Source organism: Semicossyphus pulcher, unplaced genomic scaffold, assembly GCF_022749685.1.
Source record: "Semicossyphus pulcher isolate SPU_LCO1_2020_fin unplaced genomic scaffold, fSemPul1.0.p SCAF_5, whole genome shotgun sequence".
In the NCBI taxonomy this organism is placed as follows: domain Eukaryota; kingdom Metazoa; phylum Chordata; class Actinopteri; order Labriformes; family Labridae; genus Semicossyphus; species Semicossyphus pulcher.
This window is the reverse complement of record NW_027211726.1, coordinates 19,186,017-19,211,421: the sequence shown is the minus strand read 5'-3', so window position 1 is coordinate 19,211,421 and position 25,405 is coordinate 19,186,017. Positions and strand designations below refer to the sequence as shown.

The 25,405-nt window shown below is 41.8% G+C and overlaps 1 protein-coding gene across 1 annotated transcript in view; it reads left to right on the top strand.

Moving 5' to 3' along the window:
* The first annotated feature begins 1,552 nt into the window (after window positions 1–1,552).
* kcnh8 (potassium voltage-gated channel, subfamily H (eag-related), member 8) overlaps window positions 1,553–25,405 on the top strand; it is a 56,055-nt gene continuing 32,202 nt past the window's right edge. Inside the window, exons 1-4 of the mRNA XM_069681075.1 lie at window positions 1,553–1,628; window positions 17,512–17,745; window positions 21,731–21,862; window positions 24,765–24,892. Coding sequence (XP_069537176.1) covers window positions 1,553–1,628; window positions 17,512–17,745; window positions 21,731–21,862; window positions 24,765–24,892 — 570 coding nt within the window. The remainder of the gene's footprint in view (window positions 1,629–17,511; window positions 17,746–21,730; window positions 21,863–24,764; window positions 24,893–25,405) is intronic.

Sequence of the window (25,405 nt, the reverse complement as noted above, 5' to 3'; positions counted from 1 at the left end):
TTTGCATCATTAGCTACGTAAGATATGTCCTGCCCACCTTTACAGTGAGACTGGCTCATAAATCAGTTGGTTTATCATGCCATCAGTCATTGATCGAGTCTCATTTTTTTCACTACTATATGAATTTGTTGTCCGTCAGTTTCAACATAAAGCTCGCAGATTTTATTTGCATTTGTTGTGATTTACAATTTCTGAATTGCAATAAAATCCCTTCTCAAAAAATGATAGATAGATGAACCTTTAGTCTACATAGTTGACGCTTATGATACTTAGTTTGGTGTGATAAAGTTGTCATCCAACACATCCTGCTGTATCAGGCTTCCTGTAAATCATACACTATCACAGACGTATTGGCTATGAGCTACTCTGCATTCTTTACAAGCTGAATTTTTGATTTATCAGGTAAAAGTTGCACCTGAATAACTGTTGTTCTTCATGTACTTTAGCACTGCAGTTTACTTACCACACGAGGGCGCTCTGGTTTAACTGATGAGTCTGCTGAATACCTCGTTTCTCATGGTATATTGAATTGAACCCATCTTGGAAAATCCATAATCTTACCGCGAGATGGCGCTAAAAACTCGCGATATCTGTGTTTCTGTGGCCAGCTGTTCACCTGCTGTTAGGCACTGTGTGCTTTCAGAGAGCAGCGTGGACAGGTTTACAGTGGAAACACCAACACAACAATGTGAATGAGCCGTTATTTCCGGAAGTAGTTACTATTCAATCTGTAGTGCAAGTACTGTTTTTTTCACTTTTTTGTTTTGTTTTTTAACATTAGCGGTCTCTATTACAAACATGTTTACTATGTTCACGTTTTTTTACACGCGCTGATATCTACATAACAGGCCAATTACACATATTTTTACTGTTTTATTTGTTGTACAGTCAAATATTTGATGAAACGTGTTAAGGGCAACAATTATATATGAAGAAAACATGTTTTTGTGCACTGCTTTCAATGGGATTTACATCGATTGAGCTGTTGGTTGGTTGCCATTGTTCTATTGTGTTCTATGAATACGGATATAAATTGTATTGATTCGGCGATAAGACAAAGAAAGATGTTTTTCTGATAAGCTATAGACTAAAACTATACAAAACAAAACGTAAATGAAAGTTATGTTTCTGCCTTGTGATGTCACTCTCACGAGCTTCCTCATCTGCGCTTTAATCACACTAGTTGTTTGTTTGATTGATGCCTCCCAGCATTGCGCGCTGTGGAGAGACGATCATTGAATCCAACGGGCACAATAATGGCATCGCTGACAGGAAGCCTGGCGCTCTCACGGTCATCCTGGCTATCACCTGAACTGCACCTGTGGACTTCATCTTCTCTTGTCGTTTACACACGCGACACGAGCTCCAGACGCACGGGTGCGCGCGTCGCGTGCACTCCCCCAACGGCTAGGGATCGTATTGTGCTGAGTTGACCGGATAGCTGCTTGTTCATACAGGTCCGACGGCTTAAATGGGAGAACCTCACACATTTGGACGACTTGCACGTTCTCTTCAGTAACTTTGATGGGGACTACGATATCAAGCAGGGAAAATGCCTGTGATGAAGGGATTATTAGCGCCGCAGAACACGTTTCTGGACACTATAGCCACACGGTTTGATGGCACCCGTAAGTTTGCTTTGAATTATTTTGTATGCAATCAAATCTGCTCTTGTAGTTTTTTGGTTTAAGTTCTCTGATGGTGTTTAATCTCTTGTTTGTGAGGAGCAGGGTGTAGCTTCTTGCAGATCTTGCAGAGATTATAACCTGCAGAAATCAAATGTAGAACATGGGTTTTTTTGGTTGTTATCCTTGATGCAAATGTCCTTTAATTGAATTTAGAAAACAGGGACCCAGGAGAATTATTTTGCTGAAAACGACTTTAACTTTAACTCATTTCTTCCCATATCTCTGGACCAGAGAAAGGTCGAAAGCAGGAGAAGCTCCCACAGCAATTATCAGGCTGACTCTGTCGTGGTGACTCTGTCCGTGGTGCTGAAACATCGGCACCACAGACAGCGACCAAAGGGTTAACTGGGCGCTTACAGGCTCCCAGCCACTGCACACACAGCACATCTGGACTACTTGTTCACAAGTTGCAGCCTGTGTTATATTTATCTTAGTTCAAACATCTGGATAGGTGAAACTTTCCCCTAAATGTCCACACAGCCTGTTTCCCTGAGGTTAACCTTTATTATCTCTGCTCTTTGGGCTGACAAGTCCTCCCGCCGCTCGGAGACCAGCAGTCGCATTTATCAAAATTAATTGGTCGGCGGCGGCATTAAAGCGAGTCTTTCCCCGGGCTGAGACACACACAGGCGTTACTAAACGACAACTTTTGTCTGAACTCTGGCCTCTCATCTTAGTTGTCTTCTTAAACAGTAATGAAAGGTCTCTATTTCCTTAGAGAAGTGGGAAGTTTAACGCTGATGATTGCTGACCATTAAGTTCACTCTATCTAATCTGAGCTGCCTTAGTGTCACTCTTTAGGCCTGTCTGTCTTTCTGCTCTGATTGAACTCATGTTCAGGTTTGTAGGAGTTGTTCCTTTTGTTTGTTTTGGTAACCATGCACATCCTGATGCATGCATCTTTGCAGTGATGCGCTTGTCTTAGAAGCAGTGGCTTTCTTTGCTGTTCAGTAGCTATGTGGTTATTGTAATGTATCAGTAGAGCTGCATCTAATGTTTATTATTAGGATTAATCAGAATCAGTTTTATTGGACAAGTATGCATACGTATGTATGTGCACACAAGGAATAAGACTCTGGTTTTACTGTTTAAAATAAACACTTAAATACTTAACTAGAGGTCTATAGACTATAAATATGTATTAAAAAGTATTAACATACTATAGATACAATTAAACACAACAACTGGTTTAGTTGAGTATTTTTCAATTGATCGTTCAGTCTGTAAAACATCAGAAAAGTATTGAAAAGGTCCATCACAGTTTCCTGAAGACCAATGATGTCATGTTTTGTTCAACCAATGATACCAAATCTTTATGTCGCTAAATACTGTTAATACTAGGTAAAGCATCAAATTTCAATAATCAGGGATCTTACAGCAGAGCAAGTTCGTCATTGATTATCAAAATAATTGCAATAATTGATTTATTCTGATTGATTAATCATCTAGTGTTTGCAGTGGTATCAGTGTAACAAGGCACATGTAATAAGACTAAGGGGTCAGTACAGTATACAGTATTTTTGTAGGAGAATGTGCTTCTAATAGTTAGAATCCTTATAATAGATCTAACACATAATAACACATCCTGTATTTAGTGCATGATTCATCCATTGGGACCCTCTTTATTTGGTCCTGTATGTTCAGACTGCTTGGCGAGGCTTTGTAATAACCACAGACTTCCACCTATTTCAGTCAGCATACCTGCAGGCTGAGGACCACTGTATCAGAGCAGGCTGTACGTCGAGTGGCAAAAATATCCAGCTGCCATGGTCGGGAGCTCTCTTCTGTCACAAGGGAATTGAAGAGGCACTGCACCTTGCACAAGTGGCTTGTCTTTGAGCTGCGATGTAGAGGGAAATTAACGCAGGATTTGAACTGCAAGACGGGGCAGACTGGAAGCAGCAGAGCTTGACGGGACAAATTAGGTGCGAAGGCCTGGCCAGGAGCAAATATAAGGGAGGTGCTGGGTTCACTGCTATGTGATCCTCTTGGACGTCATCGGGGGCCCGGGCGGGCAGGGCAGACCTGGAAACAGTTAGATGAAAGTTAGAGGAGGCAGCTCTTTAACTCGATCTGATTTGTTTTAATGGTTTTTACATTTGCTGGTGACCTTTTAAATGGATTAAACTACTTTGTGAGCTCATAGTGAGACAGATTTTCAGACCCAGGATTGTTTAAATTGAGATATCCCAGGTTTAACTAAGAGGTAACAGAGACCCTTAATAACGCTCACCTTTCAACATTCAAGTAAGAGATGTGAGAAGACGTTAAATGGCTTTAAATCATGTTTGAAGGAAGCAGCTTTGCAATAACTTGAAATTATTTGCATGAATAGGAAGAACATTTTTAAAGATATTTCTGCAGCATCCAACAGCTGACTTGGGCCAACTCATCTCACAGCTCAGTTCGTGATGTTTGAAGCCGTGTGTGTTTGTGTTTCACTGTGTGCCTTCTGGACTTATTGGTAGACAGACACAAACACCTCTGATCACTGTGTCAGACATCGGTGTCTCCCTGTTTGTCCAAACTGTAACTAAACACAGCACAGCAGACTGTGTGTGTATCTCTGCACTGTGATGACTGTGTGAGAGTGCTGTGACACCTTCTGTTATCACTACAACAGTGCGTTATTCAGGTGACTAACCTTACCACCTGTCCATCAGTGGAGCTGTATCTAGTTGTGAGATGCTCTTTACAATCACATGTTGTCACTTATAGTTTGTAACTATTTGAAGTGTCTGTATATTCAGGGATGTAGCTATAGACTGAATGTAAGAAGTGGAGGTAGCCAGTGTTACATCACCCATTGGTTTCTTGAGTTCCCGTTTTGAACCCTCAAGTTTCGCATTATGACAACGCCATCTTGTTTTTTTTCGGACCAGAATGGACCATATTTAGATGACAGGGTAGAGACCAATGACTGTATATAAAGATGGAAGATGTGTCACCATCTACTCCCATTGTACAAAAGTGAAGCCAAAATACCCCAGAGACGAGCGCTGCCATCCTTTGCTGGTGACGTTATTTGGAGCCAGAGACTGCGCAGTAAAGATGCGGGTGAAGCCGCGGTGACGATGTCCCACCCCTCCGGCCAACCAAAACACACATTTAAGTTACCGAAAAAAGCGCAAAGATTCCGCACGTCGGCGTATTTAACAGCAGAGTAGCTTCTTGTGTTGGTCTGAAGCAGACGTTCACAGATATGTAAACTTCAATGACTGTAGTGATTGTTTTAGTTACGTCTCCTCTCACCGTTCGTCCTCTACTCTGCTAATCCGGAACACATCGGCTGCAGGAGCTGTATTTGTCAACAGAGCTGTCAATCATCCTTTTTACGGCATCAAATAACTAATTAAAAATTAACTTGTCAGAAAAATAAACACTTGGACGTAAATCAGCATGAAAATAAATAACTATACCGACAGAATCCATGTCTAAAAAATATTATTTGGCGTGTATTTTGATTTTATAGTTTGACTCATGTCCCATCTGTTAACATGGAGGAGGCGGGCTTTATGACCTATACTGCAGCCAGTCAGCAGGGGGCGCTCGAAATGTTTTGGATTCACTTTTATGTCGCCCATCTTTTTATACAGTTCATGGTGGATACACATTGCTATATCTCCGTCCTGGTTGAAATTTCAGGAGCATAACCTGCTTTATGATTTATTTTATTCTAAATGGGACCTTAACTGACTAAATGGACATCATGTTGTTTTGAAGAAGACTTGAAATTAGGAGACCATAAACGCATTCGGAAAAGGTTTACTGAGGTAAAAAATAAGTAAGAAGTAGGATAATTTCTTCATCTGGTTACTTTAGCAACTAGTGGAGTCGCCCCCTGCTGGCCATTAGAAACAATGCAGGTTTAAGGTGCTTCCACATTGGCTTCATTTTTTAGGCTTAATCCTCCACTTAAATACAGTCTATGGCTGCAATTGAGGATTATTTTCAGGATTGTTTACTTCTCAAAGAAGTTGTTTGGTCAAGTTGACTTATTCTAATTCCTTTACCTGTTCCACCCAACAGATTTTGCCCAAAACCAAAGGAAACCTTCAAGTAAATTGATCCTCAGTAAATATTTGGCATTTTAGTTTAAAAAGGGGCTTAAACAATTAATAAACGAAATAACTCTATGAATTGACAAATAGTCAATAGTTAGGGTTAGGGTCATATCTTTGAAGTGTAGATAAGTTACATCCATATGTTTCTCTGCCTGAAAATCTGTCACTTACTACCTCTGAAGTGAAGTCATAGCTGCAGCTTTTTCCACACTTCAGAATACTTGCTGACTTGTCTTCCTGTCAGCCATTGATGGCCTTCATTGGGGAAACGGAGACCATATTGGGCTGTTCTTCTTCCGCCAAATGAAGCAGACGGTTTGGTGATGCAGTTGTAACAGTGGGCTGTGTAAAGACTCCTATAGTGTGGGCTGCATGCTCCCCATCCTGCACCGCTCTTCCAGATAGCTATTTTCTAGCTCCCAAAGCACGCTAGCTCTACTTCCACTAGGTAGGTAATTACTGTCACAATCACTGATGCCGAGACTGGGAACAGCTGTGTGTTGAGTCCGTATGTTGAGGTGTGTGTGAATGAAAGAGAGAGAGAAAGAGAGAGAGAATCTGCTTATAAGGAAAGAGGAAGACACTGAGGACTGGGAGGGTAGAGTGAGAAGAAATATTTTCAGCACTTTGTGTGTCACAGAACTGTATGTGTGTTAGTGTGTAGCTCTCTGTACTCTCTTTCTTTAAGCATAAGGCCAGTAAAGCAGAAGTTTCCACTCCACTGATTAACTAACTTCCTTTAAATGCAGCACATGTATTAAATCTGTATAGTGGCTGTGGGATCCCACATCTTGATTACCACTTGCTGCCAGATGAATGTTTAAAAACTCACTTGGGTAGCGCACACAATAGAAGAAGCTGTCCCTATCAGAGCTGGCTGTCTAACAGAAGACAGAAGATATACTGTTGCTCTCCCTGTGGCTCAGCCTCACCAGCAACCTTATGACCCGCAGGAAAACCCAGAGAGCTAATTACTGAGTATGAAAGACCGCAGACCACATGCTGACGCACATGTGTTTCATTGAGGTTTATCAAAGTAGAGAAGTGTTGATGTGGAATCATGCAGCGTTACATATGTCAAACAGTGTTAAAAAACACCAGCAACTTTTTAATTTACCTTAATATACACTTTGTTATTCTATCATCTTATTATGCTATATTGTGAAAAAGCAGCTCTAATGCTCTCCTCAGATAGAGATTGACTGTGAAAGAAGTAATGAGTGCAGTTATGAGACTGTGAGGGAGTAATCAATCATCATTGACTGTAGTGCTGCAGGGTGCACAGGGGCTCTCACTTACTGGCGGTAGATTGGCACTGCTGCTCCCATTTTCTCCAAAGCCCACTTAATATCGAGACTGTTTTATTTTAGGGTAGAAATAAACTGAGGAAAAGACTGAGCTCTGCTGTATCCACGAGAACAATCGTGAACACAGAGGATGCTGGAAAATGGGTTACAGGGCTACCTAAAGTCTTGTGACCATAATCTTTGTAATATTATTTAAAGAGACCGACATTAATCCACCAATGAGCTCTTTGCAACAGTGGCAATGAAAAGCTACCTTTTAACCTGCAAAAACCTTAAATAGCACCAGACTCATTGGAAAACAGTCATCTGCCACAACTGCTGTACTGAGCTGAGAAAGTGGGATAGAGGTAGAGATAGAAATAGATAAACAGATAAAGATGGACAGGGAGAAGTTAAGACAGCGACTAAAACAAATAATAGAGACTTAAAGTAGCATAACACTTCCCCAAGCTAACTTGCTTACAACAAGCTGGCTACCACTTAGCTAGCTAGGTCGCCCATTGACAAAAGTAAACACTTTTGACACAAACACTGTTGTTTTTAGATATACATAAATTATTCTGTTATTCAAACCTGTATTAATAGTTTTTATAACAGGTTAACGAGTCAGTGTAACTAGCTATAAACACAACATTGACATACTATCAACTTAAAGTTATTAGCTAACGGCTACCTATTCACACATCCAGCAAACTCGGAGCTACATTAGCATTCAAGCCCAATATTCACTCTCCTTTTATTTCTGTGTTAGACTTCACAACTCTCAAGAAGAACACCTGGCGCTTTAGCTACATGCTTCACCAATTACTTGCTAACTTTGTCTGTCAGCCCTTTTTTTCTTGCTAATAATAGCTCTAATGTACACATTTCAAGCTAACTCTAAAGCTAACTGGCTAAGGCTACTACCAGCTAGCTACTAGTTAGCAAGCTAGATAGGTGCCTTGTTAGCCGAATTAAATTAACACTGGTAAATCAAAATATCTATTTTATTAGTATATTAAACTACTTTTCTAACAAACCGTCATTTATAGTTTTTCTGGGGGCAGTGACTAGCTGAAAACAACATATTATTACCTAAAACTTTTATTGAACTAGCATACGGCTGCCTTTTTTACACATCCAGCAGACAGACCATTATTAGTATTTAAGTCCAATATTCACTCCTCCTGTACCTCTGCATTAGACTTCACACATTTGTAGAAGAATATATTTCACTTTAGCTAAGTGCTTCACCAATTAATTGCTAACTTTGTCTGTCTGCCTGTTTTGTCCTGCTAAAAATAGCTGCCTGTTTTTCTAGTGTGCACACTTCAAGGACAATTATGTGCCTGAAGAAAACATGTTTTAATTTGTATTAATCAAGAAAGGGCTCCTCCAACCTCATCACTAACATGTTCTATTAAAAGTAACACGATCCTCAGCATCTACCTACTCACTTACTGTAAACCAACATAGCTAAAGGCATCAGCCAAGTGTGGAAAATGTAAATGAGTGTTTTGAATTAATAGGAAGTACCCACTGGTTTTCGCAAGGCTTGTTCAGTTTAGATGATACAGCCACCATCATTACTACAGACTCAGCATGGATACACTGTCCTCACTGTGAGGTCACTAGACGTGATTATTACTGTGCACTTGAAAGAGACGCGTACCTCGTCTGTTCCTACAAACTTCTGGGATTTCTTTGAGCGCATGAGAGCCTCGGCGTCACTGTGGACGTTCTGCCTTGTTAAACTGCCTAATTAGCAAGACCCCCCCCCCCCCCCCAAATCACCGTCTCTAATGGCCTGTCCAAAACCATCGACAAACGGGGTTTCACCGACTAATATCTTGGCCAAGTCGGCCATTTTTAGACGGTATTAATTTTTCAAATGAGATGATTGGATTTTGTGACAAAAAGGCAGCATGCATGATAAAAATTTGGAGGAAGAAGAGAGGGAGTAGATGAGAGATATAGAGAAGAAGAAAAATCAGGGGGCCGGGCCTGAAAATTACCGGAATGTAATGGCGGGTGTAATGTCTTAGTTGGCGAGAGCCTCTGGGACTGTATGACAAAGAGGCACTGAAGTGATTAAGACTGTGGATTTGTCTAATGATTTTCCCTCCTCATTGATATGGTTTGAAAGGATTGCCACTGTTTGAATGGCTGTGTGAGTCTGTGAATGTGTGTGCACACTGTAGTCATGTGACCGCCCTGTAGCAGTTTCCTAGAGACTGGTTTGAATCCTGGCAAAGAGGTGAGGAGGTTTTTCCATCCATCTCTCCACTTCTCCGCCAATTTTCACCACACTCCATCTCTATCTTTCTTCATCCCACCTCTTGCGGCTCCATCTCACTTTCTTTCAACTTTTTACATCACCCTTCCAACCTGTGTCCTTTTCCCACCCTCATCTGTCTGAATCGGTATATTTCTCCCAGCCTCCCCATCCCCTCATGTATCCCCCTCATCTTTCACTTTCTCACCTGCTTTGTCATCCATCTCTCTCTCCCTGCTGTGTCTCTGTGCCGGTTGCTGCTTCCCTCCCTCTTTCTCCCTCTCTCCTCCAATGTCTCCATTTTTTTTCTCCCCTTCTTACTCAACCATTATATGAATTGTTGTGCCCTAAATAGCTCGGGGGTTACTCTAGGCGCTGTCACAGGGCCGTCTGGGGGTTGCCGAATGTGCATACTGAGCATTTCTGAGTGTGTTTAAAACCAACAAATCTGGGACATACAGAGTGTGGACAAGGTAGCACGAACACTCAGTCACCTCTTGCCCGCTTTTCCATTTATTTAGGAGAGCTGCAATTTGTTCCTTACAAACATAGTTGTTGTAGCACTCGCCTGCTGAGAAAGTATATTCCCACAAGTCCTTCAAACATAACCACAGGGCAGGTTGTTCAGAAGAGGTTTAAAAAATTACCAATGAGAGTGTTTTCTCATCTAGCGCCCCTTTTAATGGGATATCATGGTCTACAGTAATGCTATCAGCTCTGTGAAGCTGGTACATTGGGGCTTGAAATGCTAGCACCAGCATGCTAACATGCTCACAATGACAATGTAAAAATGCTAATGTTTAGCAGGTGTTATTTAACAAATTTTAGAGAGTGGTATTTGCATATTAGCGCTAAACACAAAGCACAGCTGAGGTTAAAGAGAAGGTCAGCTGTTGCAGGTGTTTTGTCATTGACTTGAGTATTGGGTGTTGCTGAGATGCACAGAGAAGAAAATCATAGGATCGCCACAGATCATCCATCGGTAGCAATCACCCAAATGGAATGGCGATCTAGCCAATCGATATTCTTTATCACGAAATGTCAAACTGCTGGTGGCATTAGGCTAAAAGTCAGGATCACCATCGTCATGCTTCCCAGATTCATCTTCTTGGAATCATGAATGTCTCTACAAATGATGTGACCATATTAGTGTTAGATTTGACCCACCTGTGGTGCTCAATGAAACATCAGGGGATCACCAAAGTTCTTTGTGGAGACCATGACTATTTGTACCAAATTTCGTGACACTCCAGTGCATTTATAATTTGTAGCATTATCACTTTGCGTCGACAAAATTGCCTCTGAACCCTTCAACCAAAACATGATGTCTGGCCTGCTGCAAGGCTAAGAAGCTACTTCCCATTGGTTCCATTTGGCTTCTATTTCAACATAACACACGGACGTGTGGCATGAATTGTTCACTTACCATTTGTACATAACCGTAACCAATTGTCCAGTTCATTTTGTACTGACGAGATAATATCCACAATGTTCCACATCAGCAGCAGCCATCCTGGTTGTTTATGAAAATCCCACAATGTGACTTAACCCACCCCATTTAGATAAATGGCTGTGATTGGCCTGACCTGAATCAGGGTGAAAGAATATCAATCTATATCAAAGGAGGACCAGAACACACAGACCTTCAAACCAACCAAAATAATAACTCTTGAGAGGAGAACATAACTTTCTAATGTGTCTGTTTTGATGGTAAAATTATACTTGTACACGTCAAATAGCTCACATGTACAAATAATGCATTTACCAACAATTACCCATGACTTTTCACTGCATACGATGGCTCTATAACCATCGCTCTCTTCTTCTCACCCTGGCCTTCTTTCCTCCTCTCTTTCTTTGTCTCCATCTCTCCTCCTGTGCTCCTCTTCTCCGTGTCCCTGTGGGGTTTCTCCAGCAACTGTCATGCAGTACTGTGAGGGGAGATGATCTATGGTGCTTCTACACCGGCGCAATTAGCCAAAAGAAATTCAGAATGGAGAGAGAGGTACAGTAGAGGAAAAAGAAGGTGATAAAGAGGCTCAGACAGAGGATCCAGAGATGAAAACGAAACGAACAAAAGAAAGACTCTAAGAGGAGGTGACGGAGGGGTAGAAAAGGTGAGATGAAATCTGCAAAGGACTCAGAATGAGAGATGATTCAGACCTTTCCTTCAGCAGAGGTTCAGGGTGCAGAGGAAATATAGTCAAACTGGACAGATGCTCTTGAGGTGGTGGATGAAGAGTGAAGGAAATAAATGGATTGGGGAAAAAGAGGGATGGTCTCCTGGAATTCCAAGGGAAAGAGGAGATGAAGAGTAATTAGGCGGAGAGATCCAAAACGGTAGGAGGACATTAAGAACAGCTGGGAGGGAAGGAAGGAGGGAGCCAAGCTAGAAGATGGGGGTAGGCAAGAAGGGGGGTAATGCTGCTGCATTAGAGGAGGAGGAAAGGAGGGAGTCAGAGAAAGTAGGACAGAAGGAGGGAGGAGGAGGAAAGAAATGGTTAAGGAAAGGAAGGATGAGGGAATTTGGTGGGAGGGACAGAGTAAAAAAGAGAGTATACAGGTAAAAAAAAAAAGGTTATCCTTTTTTTGCTGAGATCAACAAATGACAACTAAGTTTATTTCCAATGTTTCAATGAATCATCCTGCACTTGGAGGGGATCTACGAACTAGCTAGCATCACTGGTTGACACTGTTTGTGTGTGAATGTTGTCACATTCAGCTCTATTGGCTACTGTAAATGTCAACCAATATTTGTGACACGCCCCTCCTTAACTTTCTGTTTTAAACAAACATAAAAAATATTTCTCCTCTGAGTTTCATGTGAACTTTAAGGACATGCCACCCTGAAACACAGCTTATCTTCATTTAAACTGTGTTCGTGGTTTGATCTGATTTGACAGACAGCGGCGCAGCAAAATGAGCAACAACCCCCGATAGTCATTTCATGTTTGATTTGAATATTGCTAAGCCCTGATTGGTGCATGGAAATGCATGATATCATCCTTTTTCCACTCATCACCGCCCACTTTAAACCAGGAAGAAACAAGACAAATGCTAAAATCTATCATGGCGGCTGCAGTCTGAAAAGGGAAGCGACCGTCAGCGAGGAAAATCAAGAGTTACAACCGTAGCAAACCATGGACGTCACACATGCGACACTGTCTGGTTATCTGGGAAGTGTGCTCCCGCAATTACCGTTTATCGCCATAGGTGTCGCCAAAGAGAAGATATATATTTTAAAGACCTTTTAAAATGTACGATAGCTTCCTGATTATCCATTAAATTTTCGTTACGCTTACGCCCAACATGCTGTAATAATAAAAGGATTCCCTTTGTCTTTACAGACATACTGTACACTCCAATAATATACAGCCGATCTGTCAATCCTCTACATCCTATAAGTAATCCTCTGTCAAACACAGCATGGTGTGTATTTCACAGTAAACATCCACTGCCTGTCAGCACGGTCCTCTCTGCTGTGGGAGCTGCCAGCAGACAGGCTGCAGGCCTTTGCCTCGGCTCCCTGAGAGGCCAGTAGCCCTGTCGCTCTCTCTCTCCAGCTAACCCCGAGCCTGAGGGGCTTCATGTCTGACAGCCGGTCCCAACGCTGAGACCCGCTCTGACCATCTGTCTGAGCCACGCAGGCAGAGTTACAGCTGACGTGTCTATCTTGTTGTGTTTTTCTCTTTCAAGAAGAGAATCACTGCTTTTTTTCATCCATGTTGACTGTGATTCCCAACATACTGTTAAAGCAGAGTCCATTTTTATATCCTTGTTTGGTCGTGTCCAAGTGAAGAGGAGAAAATAGAGGTGAACTGTAAAACAATTACCCAAAATGTCCATTAGAAACATCTGTCACTCAACATTTCCAGTAAGTCCATTTTCAATTGTGTCTCCATATAAAGTGGTGGATTAACTAGTGAAAGGAGATAAAGGCTTGTTTTGAGGTTTTGACCCTTTCTGACCTCCATTAAAGGCTGTCACTGTGTCTGCAGACCTCCTTAATTACAGCACAGCTTAATAAAGCATGTCGTAACCCTAATAAACGATGACAAAAAACCTTAAGGGGGAGGGTATTATGCTTATTTAAGGCTCTTTTTTTCACTTTGTGATTCCTCATGGGCATTATACAGTAAAAAAAAATCCTCATTTATCGAACACTGCTCTGCGCAGGCCCTAATATAACCTCGAAGAAGAAACCCTGCCCCTGCAAGTCCACTGTCTTCTGATTGGCCAGCTCTCCAAAGCCTGCCGAGGGGCAGAACTCAGTGTTTGAGGCCCGCCTCCAGTAAGACCCAAGTTGTTATAAGTTACAAATTTATCCTACTAACAACTATGTTCTGTGTAGCCAAAAACTTGATACCATTTCTCTGAGCAATACGCTACCTTCGTTGTGCAAAATCTATTAAATACCATAGACTGTATAAATAATGGACGTAGTCTCAGTGACGTCACCCATTGGTTTCTGAAGCAGTGTCTTGAAGCCCATATTGCGCCGGCGCTGGGGGTCGCCATATTGGAAATGCCAGAGCCGGCTAATCTAGAGACGGGCAAAGAGACGGAGCGCGGCAGAGCTAAAGCCTATGGCTGAGCTCGATGGGCGGGCCGCATGAATCAGGTTATATGCTCCTCAGCGTAGCTAACGGTTATTAGTCATAGACTGTAAAAATAATGCATGAGCTAGTTTGACTTTCCCAGGAGGAGATTCTGTCGGTGACTGACTGCAGGTGTTTAGTTATCAGACTAAAGAAGTAGCGGACTCGCTGCTCGCTCACCCGGTGAGAGAGCGGCGAGCCGACACGTAACGGGAAACTTAAAATAACCGATTTTCTCATCAGTGCAGTTCGCTGTAATCTCTTAAACTCCTGACTCCCATTTACTGGCCGACGATTAAATAAATGTTTGATAAACACTGTACAGGCTAACAAGCAGCTAAAGCGAGCACAGTATGCCTGCTACTTAGTGCTAAAAATATTTCAATACAGTAACACTTAACTCACCGAAAAGCTGGAGCTCAGACTTCTTGCACGGCCATAAAGTTCCATAAATCCCACAGAGAGAGAGACAGATTATTTGTCCAAACTTTGAATTAAAAAATCCCCCAAAGTCTCCAACAACACAAACAGGTGAAGTTAAGCTCAGTGACTGTGTCTGTGTTGACGTCTAGCAGACAGCCAGCAGGATCCACCTGTCAATCAAGTGATCCGGCCCCTATCATTTAAGGCTTTATATAATTAAAACGGGTGTGTTATAAAAAAAATTTGCTATTTATAACAAAACCGTTTTTTGTACCAGGCTGTAAACATGTTTATTTCAGCTGTAAAAATTGGCATTTTCCCACCTGCTGTAATGTTATTTCTTGTTTTCTGAAGCCTCAAGTGGCCACTCGAGGAACTGCAGTTTTTTGCACTTCTGCATTGGCTTCATTTTTCTACACCGGAGGTTGCCGCTTGTTAAATACCCATAAATAAACCACATCTTTTCTAGTCTTCAGACCATTCAACAGTCACCGACGCAGTCACCCTTTCACACACACATTCATACACTGGTGGCAGAGTTTGTATGCAAAGCGCCAATTGCCAATCAGGACCGAGCTAACATTCACGCACAGTCACACACACCGATGGCCATGCTTTTAGGAGCAATTATGGGTTCGGTGTCTTGCCCAAGGCAGCAGCAGGGGATCAAAGCGCCAACCTTCCAATTAAGAGACAACCGACTCTTACCACTGAGCCACTGCTGCCCCAGACCTAAATACAGTGTCCTGCTCCTGGAAATACTCACCAGAGCACCAAACCTGCATCATAAAATTGTCCCCATCTGATACACTATTTACTCCTGTTTGAGTGATATTTGCTGAAAACTACAGTGCCCTGCCTTATTAGGAAATACACCACTTTTTAAAGTTTTATACCTCCAGGAACAAATGGGCTTTGGGCAGAGAGCCACAGGCAGGCTGTGGAAGTGTAAAAAATATTGTTGTTTTTTGTTCTTTCTTGGGATTTGTTGACCTCTGAAAAATTCAGAGTGTAGCTCGAAATCCCAGCAAGCCACACTTACTATGTTGCTCTGTTTCTTGATCTGAGATTACGCCTTCCTGAGGATTGACAACAGAAATTATATGGAATAAACAGCCAAACCAAAGCTTAAATAAACTGGTATTGTCCTTTATGCGCTCTAACATAACTTTTCTCCTGGTCCCAGACTCCTCAAAGAGACATGAATCACAATTTTTTAGCAAGTGGCAGCGAGCTTGCAGAAGCAAAATGGGATTGTTAAAAGGGAGCATGTTGCTCATTCCTCTGGAGGGACGCGTACAAGGGTTTTGTTCTCTGCTGCTGTACTCCCAGTTCAAATCTGAGGTGCTTTCCTTCAACCGAGCCTGATGTACAACATGAAACCATTAAACATGGAGGTTGGTGGGAAAAGGAATTATTGATGCAGAAAATTGATTTCTGTAATGAAATGTAATTGAAAGTCGCTTTGAAGGATGTCTCAAGCAATGATTATAAACAAGCTCGCGTCATGTTGTGTGTTTGTGTAAGTGAGTGTGTGTGGGTCGTTTATTTACTGTGATCATACTAATGTCTCAATGGATGCGGAATAATATGCTAATGCTACATGTACCTTTGTGTATGTTAGCTTTAAGCCTTGCATTTTCACATTACAGCAGTGCACACGCACACACACATACACACAGTACAGAATCTGTCTTGTATAATGGGCATGCTACTGTAAATATTAGCTGTCTATCAGTACGGCTCAGCATCATTCTGCGCCACATTGGCACTGTGGGTGTTTGTTTGTGTGGATGTGTGTTTGTGTTTGTGCGCCATGATAGATGAATTCAGGTATAAACAGCTGGTCCTTTTCAGCCGGGTATTTAGAGCTCGATACAAATAGGCTAATTAATTGTGATAGACTTCAGCGCTAATGTGATTCTGTTTTCACTGTCATCACTTCGCCACGTTCCCCACTGATTCTACTCTTCTCGCTATGTTTTCTGTAGCAAAATTTGTCCTTAACACAAAACCTGCCTTCATAGCAACTCTCACAATGAATTCAGGGTCGGAGTCGGACTTTTCAGCTTGCAGATAAATCAGCCATTATTGAGGTAAATGGCCTTCAGCCCACACAGGCTTTAACCGACATGAGCTGAAGATCCAATCAGCCTTCCGTGTGTTAAAATATTAGCTCCCCAGTGACCAGCGAGAGTGATTCAGTGAAACAGCAGAAGAGCCACTCCTTGACCAGTCGAATTGGCTTCCATTTATTGTGTGAAGTTTCAAAAGGGGGAGTTAAGAGGTTAAAGTAGTGTTGATGCTTCAGATATTCTAGCTAAATTTCATTTGGGAATGTAATGTCCAACGTCCATGTTGTTGGTGGAAAAAAATAAAAGCTGCTCTTATCTATATGAAAGCTGTTTCTCATACTGACCTACAGAGAATTGTCAACCATTCTCTGCTTTCCCGTTAGCTTTGCAGAGCGTGTTAGCATATTTATGATAACTGTTTTTGGTTTAACTGTCTGAACATGTTCAGTGACGTTTATTGACACAGCTTTCATAAACCTCCTTTTCAGCCGTACAAGGCTTCCTCCTAGACCTTGAAATTGTACCCTCGAAAAAACACGAAATGATTAGTTTCTCCTTCGCCATTGTTGTTGACAAAGTTGATGTCATAAGTCCCACCACCTCTTGAATTTGATTGGTCGGTGAGGGAGAAGTGACATTGACGGAGACAAAAAACTGCTGATGCAGAGGGCGTTTTTGCACTGAGGATGCCAAAAAACGCTGTTAGGTGGACACAGACCCTAATTATGAATCTATTCTGGTCAAGTGATTGGTGTTGGGACCTCCCATGAATAAAATAATATAAAATGTAAAACTACAATTACATATTTTAGGATGAATATATATATTTTTTTTATCACAATGCATCATGTGAACATTAAAGTTGAAGAGGGTTTTTCCTTTTTTTTAAGAGGAACTGGGAATTAAGCTAAGCTAGGCTTTACTCCTTTCCCTTTCTTTTCTTTAAACTCTAAACGGGGCCACTTTGTCTAAGTCTATGTAAGCATGAAAAATAGAAATGCCAACCACAACCCCAACCCCCCCACAACCTCGAGAATAATGTAATCACCTCAGCTCCTTGTGCTCCTATCTCCTCACCTTCTTCCTCTCTCTCCTCCTGCAGACAGCAACTTCATCCTGGCCAACGCACAGGTGTCGAAGGGCTTCCCTATCGTCTACTGCTCCGATGGCTTCTGCGAGCTCACGGGCTACTCGCGGGGCGAGGTCATGCAGAAGAGCTGTGCCTGTAAGTTCCTGTACGGACCGGAGACCAGCGAAAGCATCATCCTCAGCATCGATGAGGCTTTGGAGGAGCGCAAGGAGTTTAAGGATGAGATCATGTTCTACAAAAAGACAGGTAAACAATGGGAAGCCAATTGTTGTCATATTTTCCCTTAATTTACATTTTTATTTTGGTGCTCGAGTCCGGGCCTTCTTCTGCCATTTACCAATTACATTTTGAAACCAAGGAAAGCCATTAGAGAGAGCGCAGGCAGAGCGATTACCATGTTGGACTTCGCTCGTATATTTCCATAAATGGCAGTTCACTGTGGCTATTTCTGAGGAAGCCACATTTAAATTGGCAAAGATGGACCCATGGATGGATGAAGTAATGGCGGTATTAACGGATGTAAAACCTCTTTTTATTGGCCCATTCTCATTAAAAGGTGATTAAACAAAGCAATCCTTCACAAAGTCCCCCTCTTATTATCAAAAGTGAGATACATTAAACTTTCATAGCTGTCAGCTGACTCTTTAACCCTGTCTCCTTCGATTACTCTGAGCCCAGCAGCTAGCTGTGGTGCGGGATGTTTTGGTGTGTGCCTCACTGATTAGCCAGCTGGCTGGTGAACAAAATGGAGTCGAAAAATAATGAGCACATCCGAGCATCAGTGGATACATGCTCGCTGTGATGTGGGATTGGGCCATGTGCTGTTGCATGGTTACAGCAGGGTTATCTGTACACTTAGGCTTCATGTTGTTGTTGTGTTGTGCAAACTTTTAAATTAAGCCTTGAAGCATTAGTGTTTTATTTTTATGCAGCTGCTCTGTCACAAATCAAGAGTTTCTTTTTTGACATTTTTTACCTTTAGATCTTTGCTTTTGGCTTTTAATGTTTTTGCTCCGAGCTATAGATTCACCCTAACTTTCTTAATCCTCTTTGTTCCCTGTGGAACATAAGGCTGCAACTATCTGCTTCGAACTGGTCCTATCCTGTGCAATATGTTGTGCCTCACCACATGTTAGGTTTGATGTTTCAGATCACAGTATTCCGCCAGTTTGTTTTTGGCCTCCCTTGTTTCCGCATTCCACGTGGGGTCCATCTCAAGGCTACTTAAAGGTATAATAAGTAGGATTTTCCTAGAAAAATAAAATATAGACTTTTACAAATATAATATAAAATAAATCATCACTTATGGGCCTCTATACATGTGTGTTGGTGAGTGTGTGGGTTCCCTCTGCATCTAGTCTGTTGTTTTGCTTTGTACGGGACATTTTCAGGAGGGGAGCTGTAGTGGTTCCCTGAGCCAATCACAGCGTATAGGTGAGAGTGGGAGAGGTTCAAATTAGCAACTGGGCGCCATTCAGACTGGCGAACATGGTGAAAGAGTGATGCAGAGTTGGTCTTCTTTCTGTTGGACAGGTAGGTGCCTCAAACCGGGCCTCAAACCGGGCCTCAAACCGGGACAAGCTAACCGACGGATAGCACGGTAGAGCAACGGTAACCGGCGGTTAACATGCTAGCGCAAACGTAACCGTGATTCTCTCGGTGTTAGTTCTGCGGGATGGGAGTGTTCTCGCACGAGAGAGTCAGAGTGAGCTGCTGGTGACGAAATGCCCAGGAGGAGGGGTCCAGTTTAAATGTGTTGTTGACAAAATGCGAGGACAAATGATACCTTAAAGGAAAGCAGTTCTGGTCCATTCTGAGGACATTTCCAAGCCATCTGAGGTGTCGACGTTTAATTTCCAGCACCACATTGCGCCAGTTTGTGTTTCTTGTCTGGAAAAATCTTCCAAAGACATCCAGTGTGAAAAGCATTGATCTTTTTCATGTCACTCTCAAACTCTCTTCAGCATTCTGCTGTACAGGGAAACTGATTTATGATTGGTTTTTAGGCTGTACTGTTTTGACTTGTTGACTTGTTTCTATATGATACTGGATGCTCTCCTAAAAATGAATCGTGCAGTAATCACGGTATGTGCATGCGTCAGAAGTTTTCCCATAATTTCTCTGTGATTTATAAAGCAGATTTAGTAGATGACTCAGTGCCGTTTGCATAGACACAGCTTTGCTAATACCATCACAGATGTGACTGTCTGCACCACTCTGCCTCTCGCTTTGTTGTCTTTTATGTCCCACCCCTTCAATCTCCTTTTCCCTTCTGTTCCCTTTCACTTTCCTTTTGTTACATTTCATAACCGTCTGTCTCTTTCATAAAAATGCCATTTTATTCCCCCCCCCACCTCTTTCACCATTTCCACACAGTACTGTTTGTGCCAATTTGTCTGTCTGTCTGCCGCGCTTATCGCTCTCTTTTCCCTCCTTGCCTCAGCCTTTTTTATGTCGTCTCATCCCTCTCTTTCCGTCTGTCACAGCAGCGTCCTGAAAGTAAACGCCGCTGATTGACTCGGTTTGTCCTCCCGTCTGTCAGCCTGAGAAAAAAAAAAAGAGAGCTGCGTGTTCGCAATCAGGAACGCTCCTTCTCTCACTGTGCGCTTGATAGTGCTGCCTCGTCTCGCAGGCATGCAGATATTCACACACACACACACACACCCACTCTTTCACACAAACACACACCAGAGACAAAAAAAAATGTTTTTGAGTCATCAAAAGGCAAGGGAGATCTGGTGAGTGGGAGTAGAAAGAGGGAACTTCCATGGGAAATCCCTTTAATCAGCTGCTCATGTTTGTCACTGAATAGAGGAGAATGACCTCTGCTATCTGTGTGCAACAAAACAGGAATTATCAGAACAAAAATGTTACTTGACTCAAATGATAGTAAATAAGCCACAGTGTGATGTGGATTAGACTCAGTTTGATGTGATTAATTAATTAACATTAATAAGAATAAAACCCCAGAGATTCTTTCATGCTGAACATTATTTAGCTTTTCTTAAATGCTGGTTTTTAAGAAATTAAAACTTGGTGCTAAAGAAAAGGTCATGTGTTACCCAAACTAAAAAGGACGATGGCCCCTTTAGCTTGTCGGTGTTAGGCCTGCGTTATGTTGTCATACTCGACTCAGCAAGACTGTGTATTAGTGCGTCGCAATTTAGCTCTTTGGTACACCAGTGTTAGCAAGTTAGCATCCATGTTAGTATTATATAACAGGATGCTGGGGAATCGTTTGGCACTCTGCAACAAGCTGTAAACAAGTGAAGGTTCTGAGTCATCGAAGTCATGGTAATTCTCACTTTAATGCACGTTTCTCCTCTCATCCGAAAGTCGTCTTAATTTAATCTGCTTGTTAAACCTAGAACAAGCTGTCAACACATTTCTGACATCATATATGCCATGTATATGTTGATATAACTAGTTAGCAAAATGTTGCCTATTCCCTGTGCACATCCAGCAGACATGGAGTAAAATTTGCGTCGTGTTTCTTGCCATGTGAAAATTGACTCTTCTTTTAGCTCTGTTTTGTTCTCCTCCAACCCCCCAATAAAGTATGTGGCTCTTTGTTCGCCGAAGAAAGTGTCTAACTAGTAGAAATGAGGTAAATCAGAGTATTCAGACCATATACACATATACATGTATGGTTGAAACTGAACCAAAACAATGAGCTTAAAGGTGCTAAAATGCTACATAGAGTTTAGTTGCAGAGTTCTTGCTGGTTTGTCACTATGAGCTGCACCTTCTGCATACACATTGTCTTCTGATCTCTTGTTAATATTTATATATTCATTAAAGCAGCTAAGACAAAGAAAAATGGCGCACATTTCTCATCCAAAAAATAATCAGTGTCCTTTAACGACAATTTGATAAATCATGCATGAACAAGTGATACACTACTCAGCACAAGCACACTTACACCTTTGCAGAAGCTCACATGCTGGCCTGCAGTTCCTTTAAAAAGCAATCTATTTAGCAGCAGACGGGACCTCAGAGATCGGTTCATCTCTTGCAGAGCCTGGGGAACAGCGACTCGGCCTATTTAAAGGCTCTGCGTCCCCCGAGGGACTTCCAACTGTAGATAGGCTCACTAATAAGTCTGAGAACCTGTGAAACTGTTGCTCTGCACACATGCCCACACTGGTTAAACACACACGTCTTCAATCCGTTGTGACTACAATCAGAGCTGGTGTATATAAGTGTTAATAAGAGTGTTTTCCCCTTTCAGCCGTGCTGTTCTGGTGCCTGCTGGACATCGTGCCAATTAAGAACGAGAAGGGGGACGTGGTGCTCTTTCTGGCCTCATTTAAAGACATCACCGACACTAAAGCCAAAGCCATCCAAGAGGACAAGAAGGAAGGTCAGTGTGTGTTTTATTTGCACCTGTTGAATTGATTACCGGAGAAGAGAGGGAAATATCCACTCAGAATATGAAACTCAAGTTTCATAGGCAGACTGATTTGATCATGTCAATGCCATTTCTTATTAACACAAGGCAGCAAGGGTACATCATTTATCCATCAGAGCAAAGTGCCATTATAGTTTATGCTTCTGCAGACAAAACCAATCCTCAGACTCTATTTGTGCTCAAAATATAATGTGTTGAAGGTGAGTGTTGTTATGTTTTGTCTCACAAAAGAGTGATAACATCACTATACCTCTTTACAGTTGCTTTAAATCACTTTGGGATGACAGGAGGGTTGGGTTTAGCCAACACATTAACAGGTTATTTGTTAATATAGTAAATATGTCCTGTCTCATGATTCAAGAGGCTTTCAACTTCGACCACAATCTTTCCCAAACATTGACCAATGGCCTTGCTTTAGTTGCCTTGGCACGAGTGGATTATGAATGTTACAATATGTAGAAGAAATAGATGATAAAATATGGGACGTTTTCCTAACGAGTTACTGTATTAATATCTTTTAAAGTAGCCGATATGCTTATTTAACTAATTTCTTCATGTTGATCAGATCAATCAGATCAATCAAATTAGCCAATCCCCGCAACTTTTTTGCAACCTTGCAATTTTGACCAATCTCCGCAACTTTTCCAAAAATGTGATCAATCAACCTTTTTCCCCGATGGGCATTGACGTGTACATCACCAAATAATGATCTTCATAAGTCTGCAATGTTGTATAAACCCAGGAGAGTATTGTTTACTGTGCCTTTTGTATCTCCAGAAAGCTGCATGTCAGAGACTTACTTTTTCTATCTTACAAAATATATTAGGAATTGGAAAGCAGTACATAAACATGATTTGTGTGAGGGCAGCATTGGCTGTGATATACTCAGATAGAAGAGAAGAAGCTGAGCGCATGTGTATCTTTGTTAAAGCGTCATCCCACTGTCCTTCCAGTATTTAAATTATCTTTATCACTGTAAATGCAAAGAGCAACTAAAGGAAACAAAGATGCAAAACCCACCCGCAAAATCAATTTCCTCAAAGCAGTACACCTTAAAGGGAGCAGCTAAGCTAAAGCCTTTGTAGCTGCCTACAAAGCAGGAGAGAAGGTCAAAGTGTGTTTGTGTCTGTGAAGTCAGCAAACTGACTCTTCTCCTCTCAAGCGTTCAACCTCTGGGTTTGCCTAATTACTCTCATTAGTGTAAGTAAGCAGGAACAGGAAGCAGAAAGCAAAGTTATTTTTGCCCACATAATGAAATGTTTTCATAGAAAAGAAAGGAAAGGGCTGATGCAGCATCTCTTCAGACAGAGACACACGCCTTACTGTAATAAGTTTGGGTCTGACGAGTTTGTTTGGAAGAAAATTTACCTGCAAAGTTGCACCTTGGTGATCAATGTAGAGACAGGGGTGCTTGTTTATTTGTGGTAAAACCACTGCAGAGGACTTCATGGAATTGCTTTGTAAAAGTCTACTGACGAAAGAATCTCTAAAAAGATGCTTTAAAAAGTGACTTACAAACAACCTGGAGATATGCAGACACTATGACATCAATGGGGTATTTCCATCCACGCTGGGGAAGCCTTTCAAGGACGGACGGACACCCTGGATGTGACCCAGTTAGTTCTCTGTTTGGACAATGTGCACAGCGTGGGCAGAAGAGGGAAGCCCAGGCATTTGTGATTGCCAATCACAAGATGTCTCAACAGGATGTACATAAAATAAAGTGTAGTTGAAAAATTAATATATATATGTTTTATATGTTTGTATATATATATATATATATATATATATGTTTCCTCCAACTTTTCCCTTCCTCAAATCTTAATATGTCACTCTGCGTTTTGTTTCTTTGTGTTCTGGTGTCCTTTCTTCACCTCCCACCACCTCTAGTTCTCATTCCAGCTTCTTTTACACTATCTATCCATTCCCACCTTCTCTATAAGTGCAACTCTAACACCCTCCTACTTCTACGCCCCCCTCCACCCACAGAAGAATGGCTTTAAAAGCAGGGGGAAATTCATTAGGCCCAGATCTAAAAATAATCATGTCTCCTTCTCTGTGCTCCTGCCGTGTCGCGTCCCCCAAGGCTGCAGCACGTTATGGATGGCCCTGTCTGTTCGCCTCATCTGGGGCCCGTGCACACACTTCAAAACACACTACAGAGCGCACACACTTTCCAAAGGACACTCAAAAGCAGTTATCACTTCTATTCTTCTGCTTTGTTATTGCTGTTATCCCCCCTACAGCCAATCTGGCCTTGGTCCTTTCCTGGGGTCCAAAGCCCTGCAGCGATAAAGTGTCGCCTTCTATTACCCAACTTCTTGCTCTCAACTCATCACTCCTGCACTATCTACTTTATCTACTACTACAATGCACTTAAAAGAAACACACACACAACCATGCTAGCTAGCACTCACAGAAAAATTCACTCCAATTGACCACAGAAAATCCAAACAATTCCATACTTAACTGCCTCTCTGCCCCAGCAGTGACTTATCACAGCTGAAAATTGCCCTGTTTTGCTGAATATAATGTTTATACAATAAGACTGCATCAAACAGTGTTTGTGGCGGAATAATGTGAATCAAAACAGGTAGCCTGCAACATGCTCACAAAAGGAAAATGACAGTAAAAACCCATTTATTTTGTGACTTCACTCAGAAATTGTGCAATTTGCTTTGAATTGAAACATTCTTCCCGTTGCATATTCATGTTTCCCTATTCAGGACGGATTATTATGTATTTCATCAGGCGTAATGACGGATTCAGTCATCAGCATTTCACCTCAGGGGGGAAGAGTATTGTATGGATGATGTGCACTAACTTTTGTGTGTGTGTGTGTGTGTGTTTACAGAGCGACGGCGCGGCAGGGTGAAAACAGGCCCTCCATTCAGCTCAGCTCGTATGCGGAGCAGCACGGTGCTCTACCACATCTCTGGTCACCTCCACAGCAGAGAGAAGAGCAAGATTAAGCTCAACAAGGTATCATCACACACTTAAAACAACAGGGAAAAATGCAGCATGGTGAAGGATCAAGCAAGAGTGGTTTGGGGTGGACTGTAGTATGAGAAGATTGCTGTTGTTATTAAAGCACAGTGGACAAAATGAAAGGGCAGCGAGCTGAGGAGAAATATTGTGTCTGAGTGGAGAGGGGCTTTCCAGTAAACAAAACTCTTCAACAAACAAGTGCTCCACTGGCTGATGCTTTTTATTACTGACTTCTCTAAAAACAGAGAAACATCACTTATCAATAGTATCATGTTAACTTTGCCTGATTTAATCATAGGCACTATTTAGTCAAAGACAAACAACAGCTAATTTGTTAGCAGTACAGCTTAAAAAATCGGTAATCAAATAAATAAAAAGTAAATCTAGTGTTACTGTAATTTTGCTTAAGTTTTAAGTATAATGCACCCTTTCTTCTGTTTAGACAGCCAGAAGCTTGAATCTGTGCATCAAGCTACTTTAGGGCCTACAACACTGGCACAGCCTGTT